The following is a 14517-nucleotide window of genomic DNA, read 5'->3' as shown; positions in this document are numbered from 1 at the left end:
GGCAAGTTTACACTGCAGGTTAGGAAGAAATTCTTCACAGCGAGGGCAGTGAAACACTGGCACAGGTTGCCCAGGGAAGCTGTGGATGCCCTCTCCCTGGAGGTGTTCAAGGCTAGCTTGGAGAGGGACAACCTGGTCTAGTGGGAGGGGAGTTGGAACTGGATTATCTTCAAGGTCCCTTCCAACCCAAACCATTCTGTGATTCTTCACTAGTGTGATCTAGTGCCTGGTGGTGACTCCCTTACCCCTTGTTAAACCCTCAAGTTTCTTTCCAGCTCAGTCAGATTTCTTTATCTGTTCTCGGTACAAAACCTCCAGCTCCTGGATGGATTTTCATTTCTCTTTTCCTGACATGATCTTTGGATTAAAAAAAAAGCCCAGACCAAAACAACCTGCTGTGGCAACAGCTGGAGGCGTGCTGCCTTTCTGTGGAAAGGGTGTGCTGCCTGGGCTGGCCTTGATTGGCTGAAGGCAGCCGAAAACATTGACCCTGCTTGTTTACAAAGGTGGGCATGCCGAGGGGGCTTTTTTGCCTCTGATTGCATCACTGCACTCCACCTAGAGGCTGCTCTTCGGGCCGCTGGGCGGTAGGTGTGAGGCTGCTGCGTGCCGCAGCCCTTCTTGGCCGAGGGAGAGCCCTGGGGAGCGAAGCATGCCGCGGTACACGGTGCACGTCCGAGGGGAATGGCTGGCCGTGCCCTGCCTCGACGGCACCAGCACCATCCGGTGGCTGGGGAAAGAAGCCGTCAGGAGGTACATGAAGAACAAGCCTGACAACGGGGGCTTTGCCTCGGTGGAGGAAGTCAGGTTTTACATCCGAAGGTGCAAGGGCCTTGGCTTGCTGGATCTTGATGACACAGTGGAGGACGCTCTAGAGGACAACGAATTCGTTGAAGTCGGTAAGTGAAGCCTTCAGCAGTGCACTGCAGAGCGACCAGCTTGGTGGCTGAGTCAGCCAAGTGGGGCTCACTTGACCTAAAATTGCATCTGAGAGAGGTGCTGCAGTTTTGTAATGGGGGGAAAAAAATACCTAAGTCTTCTAAGAATGTTTGGGGTTTAGGATCAGGCTCAGCATAGGGTTTAGAGGGTACAGGATTCTGTATGCATTATCTGTAGGGGATGTCATATATTGTAGTGTGTGGGTAAGTTGAGCTGGCTGCTTCTGCCTTAACTAAATGCAGCATTTCCTTGATGCTTTCTCAGGAGCATCCAAACGTGTTCAGGGCTAAGAAGTGCAGATCAGCATTCTCACTGCTGGTATATGATGTCATAGGTAGCACTTGGTGTCTGAGTTGAGCTGGCTGCTTCTGCCCTAAGAAACCTTAAATAAATGCATAATTCCTCCTTTGTTTTCAGAAGCATCCAAATGTGCTCAGGGCTAAGAAGTGCAGGTCAGCATTCCTCAGTGCTGTGTGTTGTAATGAGCCACCATGTATGTGCAGAATGCAATTTAATCCTCTGTGTGTTCATTGTGCCTGTTTCTTGTAGTGATAGAAGGAGATATAATGTCTCCAGATTTCATACCATCTCAGCCAGAAGGAGTGCATTTGTATCCTTTTCTGTTGAGCAGCTTGTCACCTTTTTTATCATCCCAGATACACCATTCCCTAGATTCCTCTGTGCTTGTAGTGTCCCTTCATTTCTAGAACACCTTGCCAGCTGTAATCACATGGTCACTGCCTGTGAAACCCTCTCTGCCTTTTGATTGTTTTCCTTCACAGACCCTTCAGATACAGCAAATACCGAGAACCAGAACAGGTAGGAGCAGCTGATGGCTTTACGGCTCGAGATAACAAACCCTGCTGGCCACCAGAACGTGCTGAGACTTGAGCCACTGCAGCACTGACAGGAGCAGGGGCACGTGGTTTGGCTGGGGCTGGGGATCTAAATGATGATGTGCTCAGGAATGAGCATGAGCAAGCTTCCTGTCATTGCTGAGTTGTGACTGTGTTGCCTCTCTTTCTTTCTTGTTTTTTCCTTCTCATTTATTCTGCTTATTAAGCAACTTTAAATGAATCCCAAACTAAAAGGTGCTTCTTTGGTGTAGTATATTTCTTTAGATGGCAACAGCTTAACCACAGAGGACTTGGTCAATTTAGGAAAGGGGCTCTACAAGATAAAGGTAAAGATTCTGAGCAGACCTGGCTCCAAATTGCATGTTGGTCTTTCTGCAGTGAAATAATGACAGCTAAGCTAACATTAAAACTGCTCCTGCTTTCTGCTTTAGCTCACCCCTGAAGCAGAAGCTAAAGTCAACCAGTCAAGAGAAGTGATTGAAAGGATTGTAAAGGAGCAGACAGGTAAGCAAACATTTTCAGAATCTCACAGAATTAACCAGGTTGGAAAAGCCCTTTGAGATCATCCAGTCCAACCTATCACCCAGCACCATCTAACCAACTAAACCGTGGCACCAAGTGCCTCATCCAGTCTGTTTTTAAACACATCCAGGGAGGGTGACTCCACCACCTCTCTGGGCAGCCCATTCCAATGGCCAGTCACTCTGGGAAGAATTTCTTCCTAACATCCAGCCCAAACCTCTCCTGGTGCAGCTTGAGACTGTGTCCTCTCATTTTGTCACACTATTAACTGTTTAGAAGGCTTTACTTGCTTCCCCCCTTCACCACCAGTGTGTATTTCCTGCAGTTGTGTATGGAATCACCACCGGCTTTGGGAAGTTTGCCAGGACTGTCATTCCAAACAGTAAGCTGAGGTAGGTGCAGCATTTCCATCCTCTCTTTTCAGGAAAGGAGGTGGAGGGGAGCAGTTTGGCACTGTGCATGGCTGCACTGTGGTTAGCTGGGAGGGCTGCTTCAGTATTTCCCTCCGTGCTAACTAAAAAGCTGTCAAGGCCTAACGGGGTTTGGGTTTGTTTCCCGTAGGGAGCTGCAGGTGAACTTGGTCCGTTCACACTCAGCAGGTAATAAGAACTCCCTCGATGTTTCCCTTTGCTGCTGCTGTTGGTAGTGGGGCTAGTAACTGAGAGGGCTCCTCTTTCAGGTGTGGGGAAACCTCTGAGCCCGGAGAGATCTCGCATGTTGTTGGCGCTGAGGATCAATGTCCTAGCGAAAGGATACAGTGGAATATCCCTGGAAACTCTCCAGCAAGTTATTGAAGCATTCAATGGTGAAAAAAGAGCTGCAGAGAAAACCTCTCTCCTCCTTCTTGCCCCCCTCCCCCTTTTAAGTGTTTTGTTAAAGGGTGTAGCTCAATGAGGTCAGAGCGGCTGGAGAGCAGCCAGGCAGAAAGGGACCTGGGGGTACTGGTTGATAGTAGGCTGAACATGAGCCAGCAGTGTGCCCAGCTGGCCAAGAAGCCAATGGCATCCTGGCCTAGATCAGGAACAGTGTGGCCAGCAGGAGCAGGGAGGTCATTCTGCCCTGTACTCAGCACTGGTTAGGCCAGACCTTGAGTCCTGTGTCCAGTTCTGGGCTCCTCAGTTTAGGAAAGATGTTGAGTTGCTGGAAAGTGTCCAGAGAAGGGCAACAAAGCTGGGGAGGGGTCTGGAGCACAGCCCTGGGAGGAGAGGCTGAGGGAGCTGAGGGTGTTTAGCCTGGAGAAGAGGAGGCTCAGGGGAGAGGTTATTGGGATGGGGGGGCTCAAAGATGGTTTCTAGAAGTACCCCAGTGTTCAATGGAGTGACACATGAAGAGGTAGCTTGATCCACACCAGCTGGTCACCCTGTGATGAAGAGCTGAGAGCAGTGATGCCTGGCTGGCTGTGTGACTGTACATGCAAGCACCTTGGGCTGGGGGCTCTGCAGTCCCAAACTAAATGCAGAAGGGAGCTGATGTGTTTATAAACTGCAGCCTGCCTGCAGCAGGGGCAAATCCCAGTGTGCAATGACAGGAGCCCTGCTGGTGCCACTGACCATGACTGCAGGATGTTACTGTGAGCACACTCGTGTAAGCTGCTGTTTCGCAAGGAGTGTATCAAGGGAAAGCTCTAAGAGGACTTGTTTGTGTTTTCTTTCCAGCATCCTGCCTGCCTTATATCCCAGAGAAAGGCACAGTTGGAGCCAGTGGAGACTTGGCCCCCCTCTCCCATCTTGCTCTGGGGTTAATTGGAGAGGGAAAGATGTGGTCCCCAAAGAGTGGCTGGGCTGATGCTAAATATGTAAGATTCATGCAGCTGATTGCTTTTGCTTTTGTTTTTTCTGCTTGGTGGCTCAGCTGCAGGATTGCTGCAGCCTTGAGAGAAAGAGCTTTAGATTACATCAGCAACATGTAAAAGCCTTTGGGTTTTTTGGTACCACTTTGAACTGGGACTGGGTTGCCTTTAGCAACAACTCCTCTGCCTTGAGGGAGATGAATCCATGAGCATGTCCCCTGTGTCACTGGACCAGATATGACTGTGCAGCACCTTATTTAGTCCTAAAGAAATACCATGCCATAGCATTGCAAGGAGATGCCACAGTGACATCATTTGGGACCTGGAGAGAGGCAGGGACAGGATATGACACCAGCTATGAAAGAACTATTGCTACATCTTCAGCTCCACCAACACCAACCTTGTGCCAACAAACCCAGGATCACCTTTCCAATTCAACACTTCAGATGCTGAGATTTACTGGAAGGCAGCAGCTTATCAGTAACATTTCTACTGATTTTATGATGGCTTGAAGTGAACACATTGAATTTTGGATAAGTTAACTAGGGTTCCAAGGAACTTCTGTAACTTTCTTCCTTACATGATGGAAGCTTTGCAATGGAATTCATGGTCATTCTGTCACTAATGCATCAGTAGGTGGAGTTAGCATTGAGTATCTTCAAGTATGGCCCCTTCAGACTTGAAGATACTCAGCACTTGAAGATGCTCAATACATTTATTCAGGTATTGGTAGCTGTACTATCATTGCAGGCTGGAGAAGGAGAGGAGGAATCAGGGAGAGGAAGAATCAAGCCAGTCTGTCCTGGACTTTCCCACCCTGAGATTACAGTTGTACATCTCTGAGGTTGTGGCCTCTCCAGCTGGAAAGCTTGAGAGGATTCTAATCAGAATCAAGGTTCTACTGTTTCTCCCTTTTGCACAAGAGTGATTGCCCCAGATGTGTATCTAAGAAACAGAGCAGGATTCCTCCTGCCACTGGAGATTTTCTATAGAAGGTTTTAGGGAATTGTTCATAAATCATTCATGCCAAGCAAAGCTGCTGGGTGTAGGCAGAACAACCTTCCCAAGGTGGTTTCAGCCTTCCCTCCTATTCCTCTCCCATCAGCTAATGAACTGGAGATGTTACTAGACTGTGAGAGTGTCTGGCTTCAGTGCTCTTGGTGGATTCTTCACTGGCACTGGGAAATGCTAAGCCCTCAAATGCTGCTCTTCATTAACCCAGCAGGAAACCCACCCCCACATTTGAAGTGTTTGTGATATAAAGCTCTTTTTCACTGCAGGAATTTGTATTGATTTTCCTTTTTTTTTATTGGTGGAGATATTTAAGGTGTGAAAGTTTTGGTGATGGAATTACTGGAAAGCATTGTTCATTAATTACCTTGTCATTAAACTCCCTCACAGGTCCTGGAAGCCCATGGCCTGAGACCAATTACCTTGAAGCCAAAAGAGGTAAATCAAGCAGAAGGCTGCCAGCTGATGGAAGACAAGCATAGTCAGTCACCACTTGATTTATACTTACCATCTCAGCAAGAAATTAATTAACAGTCATTTTAAATCCAGCTCCAGAAGGACATTACTGAAGTAGTGTCAGGAGTGGGAGTCAGCTCTCCTGCTGTCACCTTACTTGACTTGAAATGTCAGACTCAAGCTTGATACTTAGATTGGCCCTTGGTGGAGAGAGACAGGCATCACAGAATGGTTTGGGTTGGAAAAGACCCAGTCCAGCCAGCAACCCAACAGCACCATGGCCACTAAACCATGTCCCCAAGTGCCATGGCCACAGGTTTCTTGAACCCCTCCAGGGACAGTGACTCCCTCACCTCCCTGGGCAGCCTGTGCCAATCCCTGATGATCTTTAAGGTCCCTTCCAACCCAAATCATTCTACAACTCTATGAAGAAATTAATACAAATAGCATTCCACTCCCAGGGAACTAGGGGAGGAAAAAAAACCAAACTATAAAAGCTCTGTTTCCTGTACTTTTCTTGCTTAAGCTTGAAATAACATGAGAGAAACCCTGTGCTTTGAACTGCTGGAGCTCCAGGGGTGTCTGTCGTGAGTTCGCAGGGCCATGAACATCAGCAATGTTCGGAGCAAAGATGCTCGGAAAGGCTCTGCATGTTGTGATTGCAGAGCGATCCAGGGAGCTGAGCACAGCTCTTGAACTCCTTCATGGGAGGAGAATGATCACAGAGAGGGGGAATTATCCCAGCACATGGAATAGCTGCAGTGAATTGGGCTCACATCTGCTCTCTCCTGGAAGGGTCTGGCTCTCATCAATGGGACACAGATGATCACATCGCTGGGCTGCGAAGCGGTGGAAAGAGCTGGAGCTATAGCTCGACAAGCTGACATCATTGCTGCCCTTACACTTGAGGTCTTGAAGGGTACCACGAGGGCCTTTGACACTGGTGGGTACTGGGCCTGTCCTGTTTGCTTAACAGCTGGTGGTAAGAGAGGCAAAACCTAACAGTCTGCCTGTTTGTTACCAGACATCCACGCGGTGCGCCCGCACCGAGGGCAGGCTGAGGTGGCGTTTCGATTCAGATCCCTGCTGGATTCTGACCACCATCCATCAGAAATAGCAGGTGAACAGTCATAACCTTCACCCTCTCAGGTTCCCAGGGCAGGCTGGGGCCCTTCAGCAGTAGCCTGCATGCTTTGGTGTGAAAAATACTTGGGACTTTTCTCCCCTTGTTCCTTCTAGAGAGCCATCGATTCTGTGACCGAGTTCAGGATGCGTACACCATGCGCTGCTGCCCTCAGGTGAAAACTGGCTCTTACCTCCTGTCCCAGCAAGAGCTGGGGAACCTCCCACATCAGAAAGGCTGTCAATGATCTGCTGTCTGACTCTCTTAGAGGAAATGATTTTATTTTGCTTCTCCCTTAATTCAAATTCAATATGAATGGGATCATAGAATGGCTTAGGCTGGAAGGGACCTCGGAGATTATCTACTGCAACCTCCCTGCCATGGGCAGGGACACCTCTTAAGTAGACTCAGCTGCTCAAGGCCTCATCCAGCCTGGCCTAGAACAGCCCTAGGGAGGAGACATCCACAGCTTCCCAGGGCAACCTCCTCCAGAGTCCCACAACCCTTGTACTGAAGAACTTCTTCCTAAGATCCAGTCTAATCCTACTCTTCCTTCAGCTTCAAACCATTCCCTCTTGTCCTGTCTCTAGACACCCTTAAGAAAAGTCCCTCTGCAGCATTCCTGTAGGATCCCTTCAGGTATTGGAAGGTAGCTCTAAGGGCCTGCTGGGGTCTTCTCCAGGCTGAACAACCCCAGCTCCCTCAGTCTGTCCTCACAGCAGAGGTGATCCAGCCTTTGGGTCATCTTTGTGGCCCGTGGAGATGTGCAGATCATTGATCCCAGGCACGCAGCCATCAGGCAGCAGCTAACAAAGCTGTGCTCAGGTCTGGAAGTAGATGCCAGGTGCTGGTTTCTGTGCTTGCATGCTATGTAGGGTATTTCTTCTGCTCTGCTGCCAAGACCAGGTCTTTTCAGAAGCAGAGAGAGTGTGGTATGTCAAATATACTGCAAGAATGCAGTCCCCTGGGTTTTACCACAGGCAAAGCTCTTAAATCAGTGGAATTACTGAAATTAAATAGGTTAATTAGAGGGTTTGGGCTGGCTTTGTAGGGCTGTTTCTCCCCTAGTGATCCTTCTGCCACTGAGCAAGTGTCTTATGTTCTACTGAGGGTAACCCAAACCAGTAAAGAATGGCATGCTTGGTTTATCCTTGATTATCATGGCAGTAATGCTGCATCAATACAGTCCTCCAGGTGCCTGGGGTGGACAGTGTCCCACAGTGACACTCCTGGTTTTAAGAGCAAATCCAACACCATCTTCATGTGTGGGTGTAGAGGCTGAGATGATGACAGTGGGCATGTCCTCAGTGTAGATTGTAAGGTCAGGTGCCAGTGTCTTCTGTTGCAGGTCCATGGAGTTGTAAATGATACAATTGCCTTTGTGAAGGACATCATCACAACTGAAATCAACAGTGCCACAGACAACCCTGTATCTTTTGGATGAGTTTATTTCTATGTAAAAAACCTGCTTGGCCTTTTGTTACCCTTTTCTTCTCTAGAATTGGTTGTGTAGGAGGCAAAAAAAAAGGTTGTGACTGGCTTTGGTTGATAACTACCATTGGTTGCAACAGCAACCTCTCTCCCTTTCCCCATGAAGAGACTCTACCAAAGAGCTGAGAAACTGTGCTAGGATATCCAAATTAGAATTATCCAAACAAGTGTTTCTTTGCACCCCTCCCTCCCTCCCTCCCTCCCTCCCCACCTCTGGCACAAAGACTTCATTTTGGGTAGTCTGTTGGGAAAATGCAAGTCAAAACTGCAGAGAGTTTGGAGAGTTGAGATGGGCTCTTTGCTTTCTGACAAGCAAAGCATGCAGAGCTCACATGATGTGCCTGCAAATCAAAGCCCATTGGCACAAGCATTCCTTCAGTTAAGATGCTTCAGTTACTGCCAGAAATCTGTCCTGGAATCACAGAACTGTCAAGGTTGGAAGGGATCTCAAAGATCATCCAGTTCCAACCCCCCTGCCATGGGCAGGGACACCTCACACTAGATGAGGTTGTCCAGAGCCACATCCATCCTGGCCTTAAAATCATCCAGGGATGAGGCTTCCACCACCTCCCTGGGCATCCTGTTCTAGACTCTCACCACCTTTATGGTGAAGAACTTCTTCCTGATGTCCAATCTGAATCTCCCCTCCTCTAGCTTGGATCCATTCCCCCCAGTCCTATCACTACCTGACACCCTAAAAACTGCTTCACCAGCTTTCTTGTAGGCCCCCTTCAGATATTGGAAGCTATAGCTGCCTCATGTTTGTGCCTTAACTTCTCCTTGAAGATGGTGTTTGCTGAAAGAGCAGAGACCATTTCTGGAGGGAATTTTCATGGTGAATATCCTGCCAAGGTAATTAAGCATTTGGAGAGAGAAATAAACCCAGCATTTCCAGTTCCTGCTTTGTTTTGGTTGGGTGGGTTTGGGGTGTTTTTTCTGTCACCTGGTTAAGTGAGGTCTTTTACAGGCTCTGGACTATCTGGCCATTGGTGTGCATGAGCTGGCTGCAATCAGTGAAAGAAGAATTGAGAGGCTCTGCAACCCCTCTCTCAGCGAGCTGCCTGCATTTTTAGTCACTGAAGGTGGTCTGAACTCTGGGTTCATGATTGCACACTGCACAGCAGCTGCCCTAGGTGAGTGCTTGGGCAATGCCATCAAGACAGCAAGCTAGAAAGACCAATTTATATCAAGGCAGTGGTCATTTGGTAGCAGATAAAATCACTTCTGGCTTCCATCTCCTTCTCCACGTGCTTTGTGCTGTCTGGGTGCAGCTGCAGTTATTTTGGCTCAGGATTCTTTATTCTGAACTGACCCATGGGTGTGTTTTAGAGCTCTGAGCATGCCCATCCTTAGGTGGAGACTTGTGGGGATGCACCTCTGTGGGAGTGCTCTATGGTCACCAGCATGAGAGCTCTGGTTGAAATCAGTGCCAACTGCGTACCCAGGAGCCTGCAAATCAGCTCAGATGGGGCTGGAATTAACAGCCAGCGCTGCAGGGAACAAACATACATCTGTCTGAGCAACTCTGCTGAACCTAGAACCTCTGCCTGAATAGTTATGGTCTTTAAGCAGGGGATACCTCTGTTCTCACTAGCATGGAGACAACATTTGTCTGGAAGCTGGGCTTGATACCCTTATTATTGATGTCTCCATTTGGTGGCTAGGTCTGTAGAGCAGACTCCACAGTGCTCAGGGGACTGGAGGCCCCAGGGCTGGTTATCAGAGGCCACACTCCAAACAAGCATCAGTACACATTTCCTCTAGATCTCAGGACTAAGGCAACAAGAAGCCTGCTGTTCAGAGCCCCTAAGGTGTCTGTGCACCAGCTGGTGTCCTGTACTCCCAGGGTTAATAGATAAAGCTGTACAAAACATGCAGCTGTTTTGCAATGCCACTGGAGGTGCCTCTCTCCTTTCCTCTCCAGCAGCACTGTGCCTGCCAGACCCAACTGTTTGCAGTAGCTGCATGCAGCCTGTCTGAGACCTGCAGTCACCTGCCTGAATGTGCCAGCTGGGCTCTGGCCCTGGATTGTGGCACTCCAGCCTGTTTGCAGTTGGTGTCACCACCTCTCTGCTGCTCTTGTTGCTTTTCTGAAGTCCCTGGTTTGGCAAGGGCAACCCATGGGATCCTGCTGGGCTTCAGAGAGAAAAGGTCTGCCTGTGGCCAGAGCACTGTGAATGCAGACATGGCTGCTTCTCTTCTAAAGAGCAGTTCTCAACCTCAGATTGTCACTGGATGGTGCCTACAGCCCTTCCTGCAGCCAAATTCCCCTCACCTTTTAGGTGCAGTTAGAGAGGTTTACTCTCAGGCTTGCACCCAGCTTTCAAAACTGGAGCACTCCCACCCTTGGAGGTGTGCATGCCTGGAGGAGGGCACCTGGGCAGCCTGGTAGTGAGGCAAGGAGGGTGGAAGGCTGGGGAGGGACTGTTTGGAAGGTTTGTAGTGATAGGATGAGGGGCAATGGTTTGAAACTGGAGCAGGGGAGACTCAGGTTGGACATAAGGAGGAATTTCTTTCCAGTGAGAGTGGTGAAATACTGCAACAGGTTGCCCAGGGATGTGGTTGAGGCCCCATCCTTGGTGACATTCAAGATCATGATGGGGCCCTGAGCAACCTGATCTAATTGGAGATGTCCCTGCTGCCTGCAGGGGGGCTGGACAAGATAACCTTCAAGGGTTCCTTCCAACCCCCTGCATTCAATGATTCAGTGATTCTATGGAGAGGATTTGTTCTGTGCTCCTGCAGCATCCTTCTGGAGCAAGTTCTGCAAGTGCCTCAACTGCAATGAGAAGAGAGCAGATGGTGATCTTTAGCTCTCCTCTTGCAAGCAGGGTAGGGGCAGTATTTGTGACCAAACCCAGAGGGAGCCAATGCTCCTTGCAAAGGGCTGCCTTGAGGTGACAGGCAAGGTGAGCCTTGTACATGCTGTCTGCTCTTCTGCTTCACTCTCCATCAAACCTTTGGGCCAGAGCAACCCAGCCTTGGAGGTGGGGGTGGATTAAGAAGTTACTATTTGCATCTGAAGACTGATACTGGTTACTGTCCCTAGAGGCAATGGTAGCCCTCAAATGCCTATTACAAATTAAGTTAGGCAGGTGAAACACTGATGCATCCTCCAGAGAGGAGCAAGAGTTGGGCCTGGGGTGGTGAACAGGCTGCTTGCCCCAGGCTGGTCATTGCTTCTGCTCTCTTGTGCCCTTTCTGTCCTACACTTACTGCATTGGATTTTTGCAGTTTCTGAGAACAAAGCCTTGTGCCATCCCTCTTCTGTGGATTCACTCTCCACCAGTGCTGCTACAGAGGATCATGTGTCCATGGGAGGATGGGCTGCCAGGAAAGCTCTGAGAGTTATTGAGCACGTGGAACAAGGTAACATGAAAGAGCTGGATCTCCAGGCAGACCCTCTGGATGTAGCCAGGTGAAGGTACTGGTGACACTCCTCCTTCTCTGAGTGCTCTGAAGACTCAGTGCTAGAGAAATACCTTTCTTTTGTGTGCAGGGGCTTGAGTTTGAGGAGCTCTGTGTTTCAGCAATGTCCTGGATCCAGCTGGCTCACTCACTTTCTTGAGTGAATTGGCTTGTGGGGAACAAGTGCCAATAATGGTCAAGTGTGAGCTAGGCAGAGAGGGAATCATAGAATTGTTTGGGTTGGAAAAGCTCTCTTAAGATCATCCAGTTCAACCATCAACCCAGCACCACCATGGCCATCAAACCATGTCCCCAAGTGCCATGGCCACAGGTTTCTTGAACACCTCCAGGGATGGGGACTCCATCACCTCCCTGGGCAGCCTGTGCCAATCCCTGACCACTCTTGCAGCAAAGAAATATTTCCTAATCTCCAATCTAACCCTCCCCTGGCACAATTTCAGGCCATTCCCTTTTGCTCTATCACCTGATAGTTAGAAAGAAGACACCAAGCCCCACCTCACTGCAACCTCCTTTCAGGGAGCTGTAGAGAGCAATGAGGTCTCCCCTCAGCCTCCCCTTCTCCAGACTGAACAAGCTCAGTTCCCTCAGCTGCTCCTCACCAGCCCTGTGCTCTAGACCCTTCACCAGCTTCATTGCCCTTCCCTGGGCATGCTCCAGACAGCTCTGTAATTTTACTGATGCTTTCATGTGGATTCTTGAAGGCTTCATAGGCAGAACTTTCTTTTATAGCTCAGGCCTCAGTCCTAAGGAGATGTTTCTGATTTATGATGGCCATCAGTTTTGGTACTCAAGATGCTCTGGAACAGATTCCTGTTGATTTAAGACTGCTGGCCTGGAGTTGCCTGGCACACAGAAAGATCTTTATGGCAGAGCACCCACAACCTGCTTGCTAAAGTGCTGCACACTACCCCTAGCACCACCTATAAAGCAGTGCTGCTGCTCTGGGGCATGTGGATCCATTGGTCTTTGCAGGTTGCCTGAAAGCAAGCCAGGAAGGGACTTTCCACAAGGGCTTGTAGTGAGAGGATGAGAGGGAATGGATTGAAGCTGGAGGAGGGGTTTAGATTAGGTATTAGATTTAGACTGGATATTAGAAAGACATCTTTAGACTGAGGGTGGTGAGACACTGGAACAGGTTGCCCAGGGAAGTTGTGGATGCCCTTCCCTGGAGGTGCTCAGTGCCAGGCTGGATGAGGCCTTGAGCAACCTGGGCTGGTGGGAGGCGTCCCTGTTCATGGCAGGGGTGTTGGAACTGGATGATCTTTAAGGTCCCTTCCAACCCAAGCCATCCTATGAGTCTGTAAATAGTGTCCAGCAGGAATGCCAGGGGTAGCTTTATGAAGGAAAGCTCTCCTTGAGCTGCTGAAGAGTCCCTTGTGCCGTTCTGGTTTCCCAGTTCTGGCTATCGAGCTGCTCGCCGCCTGCCAGGGCATTGAGTTCCTACGCCCTCTGAGGACAACCACCCCCCTGGAGAAGGTCTATGACCTTGTGCGCTCTGTGGTGAGGTAAGAGCAGAATAAACACCTTCCCCAGAGGCTGCCTGCCTGGAGATGTGATGCCAGCAGCGGTGGTTAATGTTTGGCCAATGTTCACAACGTGTCTCTCGTTACAGGCCTTGGATGAAAGATCGCTTCATGGCCCCGGACATTGAAGCGGCTCACAGGCTGCTGGTGGAGCAGAAGGCAAGTGCTGGCTTTCAGCATGGGCAGTAGGACTGTTGTGAGGAGCATGCTGCAGCTCTGCTTTGGAAATACCCTTCCACACCTTAGAATCACAGAACTGTCAGGGCTGGAAGGGACCTCAAGGCTCAGCCAGTTCCAACCCCCTGCCATGGCCAGGGACACCTCACACTACAGCAGGTTGCTCACAGCCACCTCCAGCCTGGCTGCAAACACCTCCAGGGATGCCCTCCCTGGGCAACCTGTGCCAGGCTCTCACCACCCTCATGGGGAAGAACTTCTACCTAACACCCAATCTGAATGTACCCCTTTCTATTTTTGTTCCATTTCCCTTAGTCCTATCCCTCCCTGACACCCTCAAAAGTCCCTCCCCAGCTTTCTTGTCCTTTTGTCTTGTCTCTCTCTCTCTGCTGATTCACTTTCTTGTTTGGCAGGTGTGGGAGGTGGCTAAACCTTACATTGAGAAGTACAGGAGGGAACAACACCCTGAATCAAGACCCATTTCACCAACAGCTTTCTCCTTCTCCCTGGGATCACTGGACACGAATTCAAGTGTGGGTCATCACCACAGGCATCAGGATGACCTTTAAGAGTTGTGGTACTCTGATAGGTAGAGCCTTCCCAGGACCTCACCTGAGGGTGGCCCTTCTCCTCACACTCAACATGGTTTTTGTAGGTGACCCAAAGGACCTGAGTGTGTAGCTCAGGAGCACACAGAGGAAGCAGGGCAATGGCTCACTGCTTTCCCCACGTGTGAAAGGCATCTTTGTCATGAGGGGATGGTTTTGACTGCATTTCCTGAGCTTCTGAACACAAACCCTGCAGCCCTCTCTGCATGTTTTATGCAGGGCCTCCTGCATCTGTTGAGTCAGCTCTTCTTGTCTTCTCCTTGTCTGGGCCAATACCAAGCAGCCTAGGGTTGGTATTTTGACCTGTTTGGTTTTGCCCTGTGTGCCTTTGGTAACTTCTGTGCCCCACTTCATTCTGCCACAAGCAAAATTGTCTCTACACTTCATTCTCCCCTGTGGGAGGAGGAGGCTCTTGTGTCACAAGAGCATTGTTAGAGCAGGTGCTTCACCAATCAGAAAAGCTTTGTCCATTTAACATGTGCTGTGGAGATGATTGCTACAGAGCCCAATGTCCTCTGGCGCTGGACTACACTTCAGGCAGCATGGACTCACACCTGCAATAAATAAACTGAGGCTTCACCCCTGGCTGTGG

The 14517-nt window shown here is 49.6% G+C and overlaps 1 protein-coding gene across 1 annotated transcript; it reads left to right on the top strand.

The window, feature by feature from the left end:
* Nucleotides 1-644: 644 nt before the first annotated feature.
* Nucleotides 645-14188, top strand: HAL (histidine ammonia-lyase). Its single transcript, XM_009899334.2, has 20 exons — nucleotides 645-899; nucleotides 1489-1549; nucleotides 1731-1758; nucleotides 2048-2122; nucleotides 2228-2300; nucleotides 2644-2710; nucleotides 2880-2917; nucleotides 2998-3123; nucleotides 3974-4113; nucleotides 5509-5556; nucleotides 6370-6517; nucleotides 6599-6694; nucleotides 6814-6872; nucleotides 8046-8126; nucleotides 8975-9040; nucleotides 9156-9321; nucleotides 11423-11557; nucleotides 13014-13122; nucleotides 13230-13299; nucleotides 13731-14188. The coding sequence occupies exons 1-20, from the start codon at nucleotides 653-655 to the stop codon at nucleotides 13884-13886; spliced, it is 1989 nt and encodes a 662-aa protein (XP_009897636.1). The 5' UTR covers nucleotides 645-652; the 3' UTR covers nucleotides 13887-14188.
* Nucleotides 14189-14517: the final 329 nt, after the last annotated feature.

This window comes from Dryobates pubescens, chromosome 15, assembly GCF_014839835.1.
Source record: "Dryobates pubescens isolate bDryPub1 chromosome 15, bDryPub1.pri, whole genome shotgun sequence".
Taxonomy (NCBI): domain Eukaryota; kingdom Metazoa; phylum Chordata; class Aves; order Piciformes; family Picidae; genus Dryobates; species Dryobates pubescens.
The sequence above is the reverse complement of the archived record's forward strand: the minus strand, read 5'-3'. Positions and strand labels throughout refer to the sequence as shown.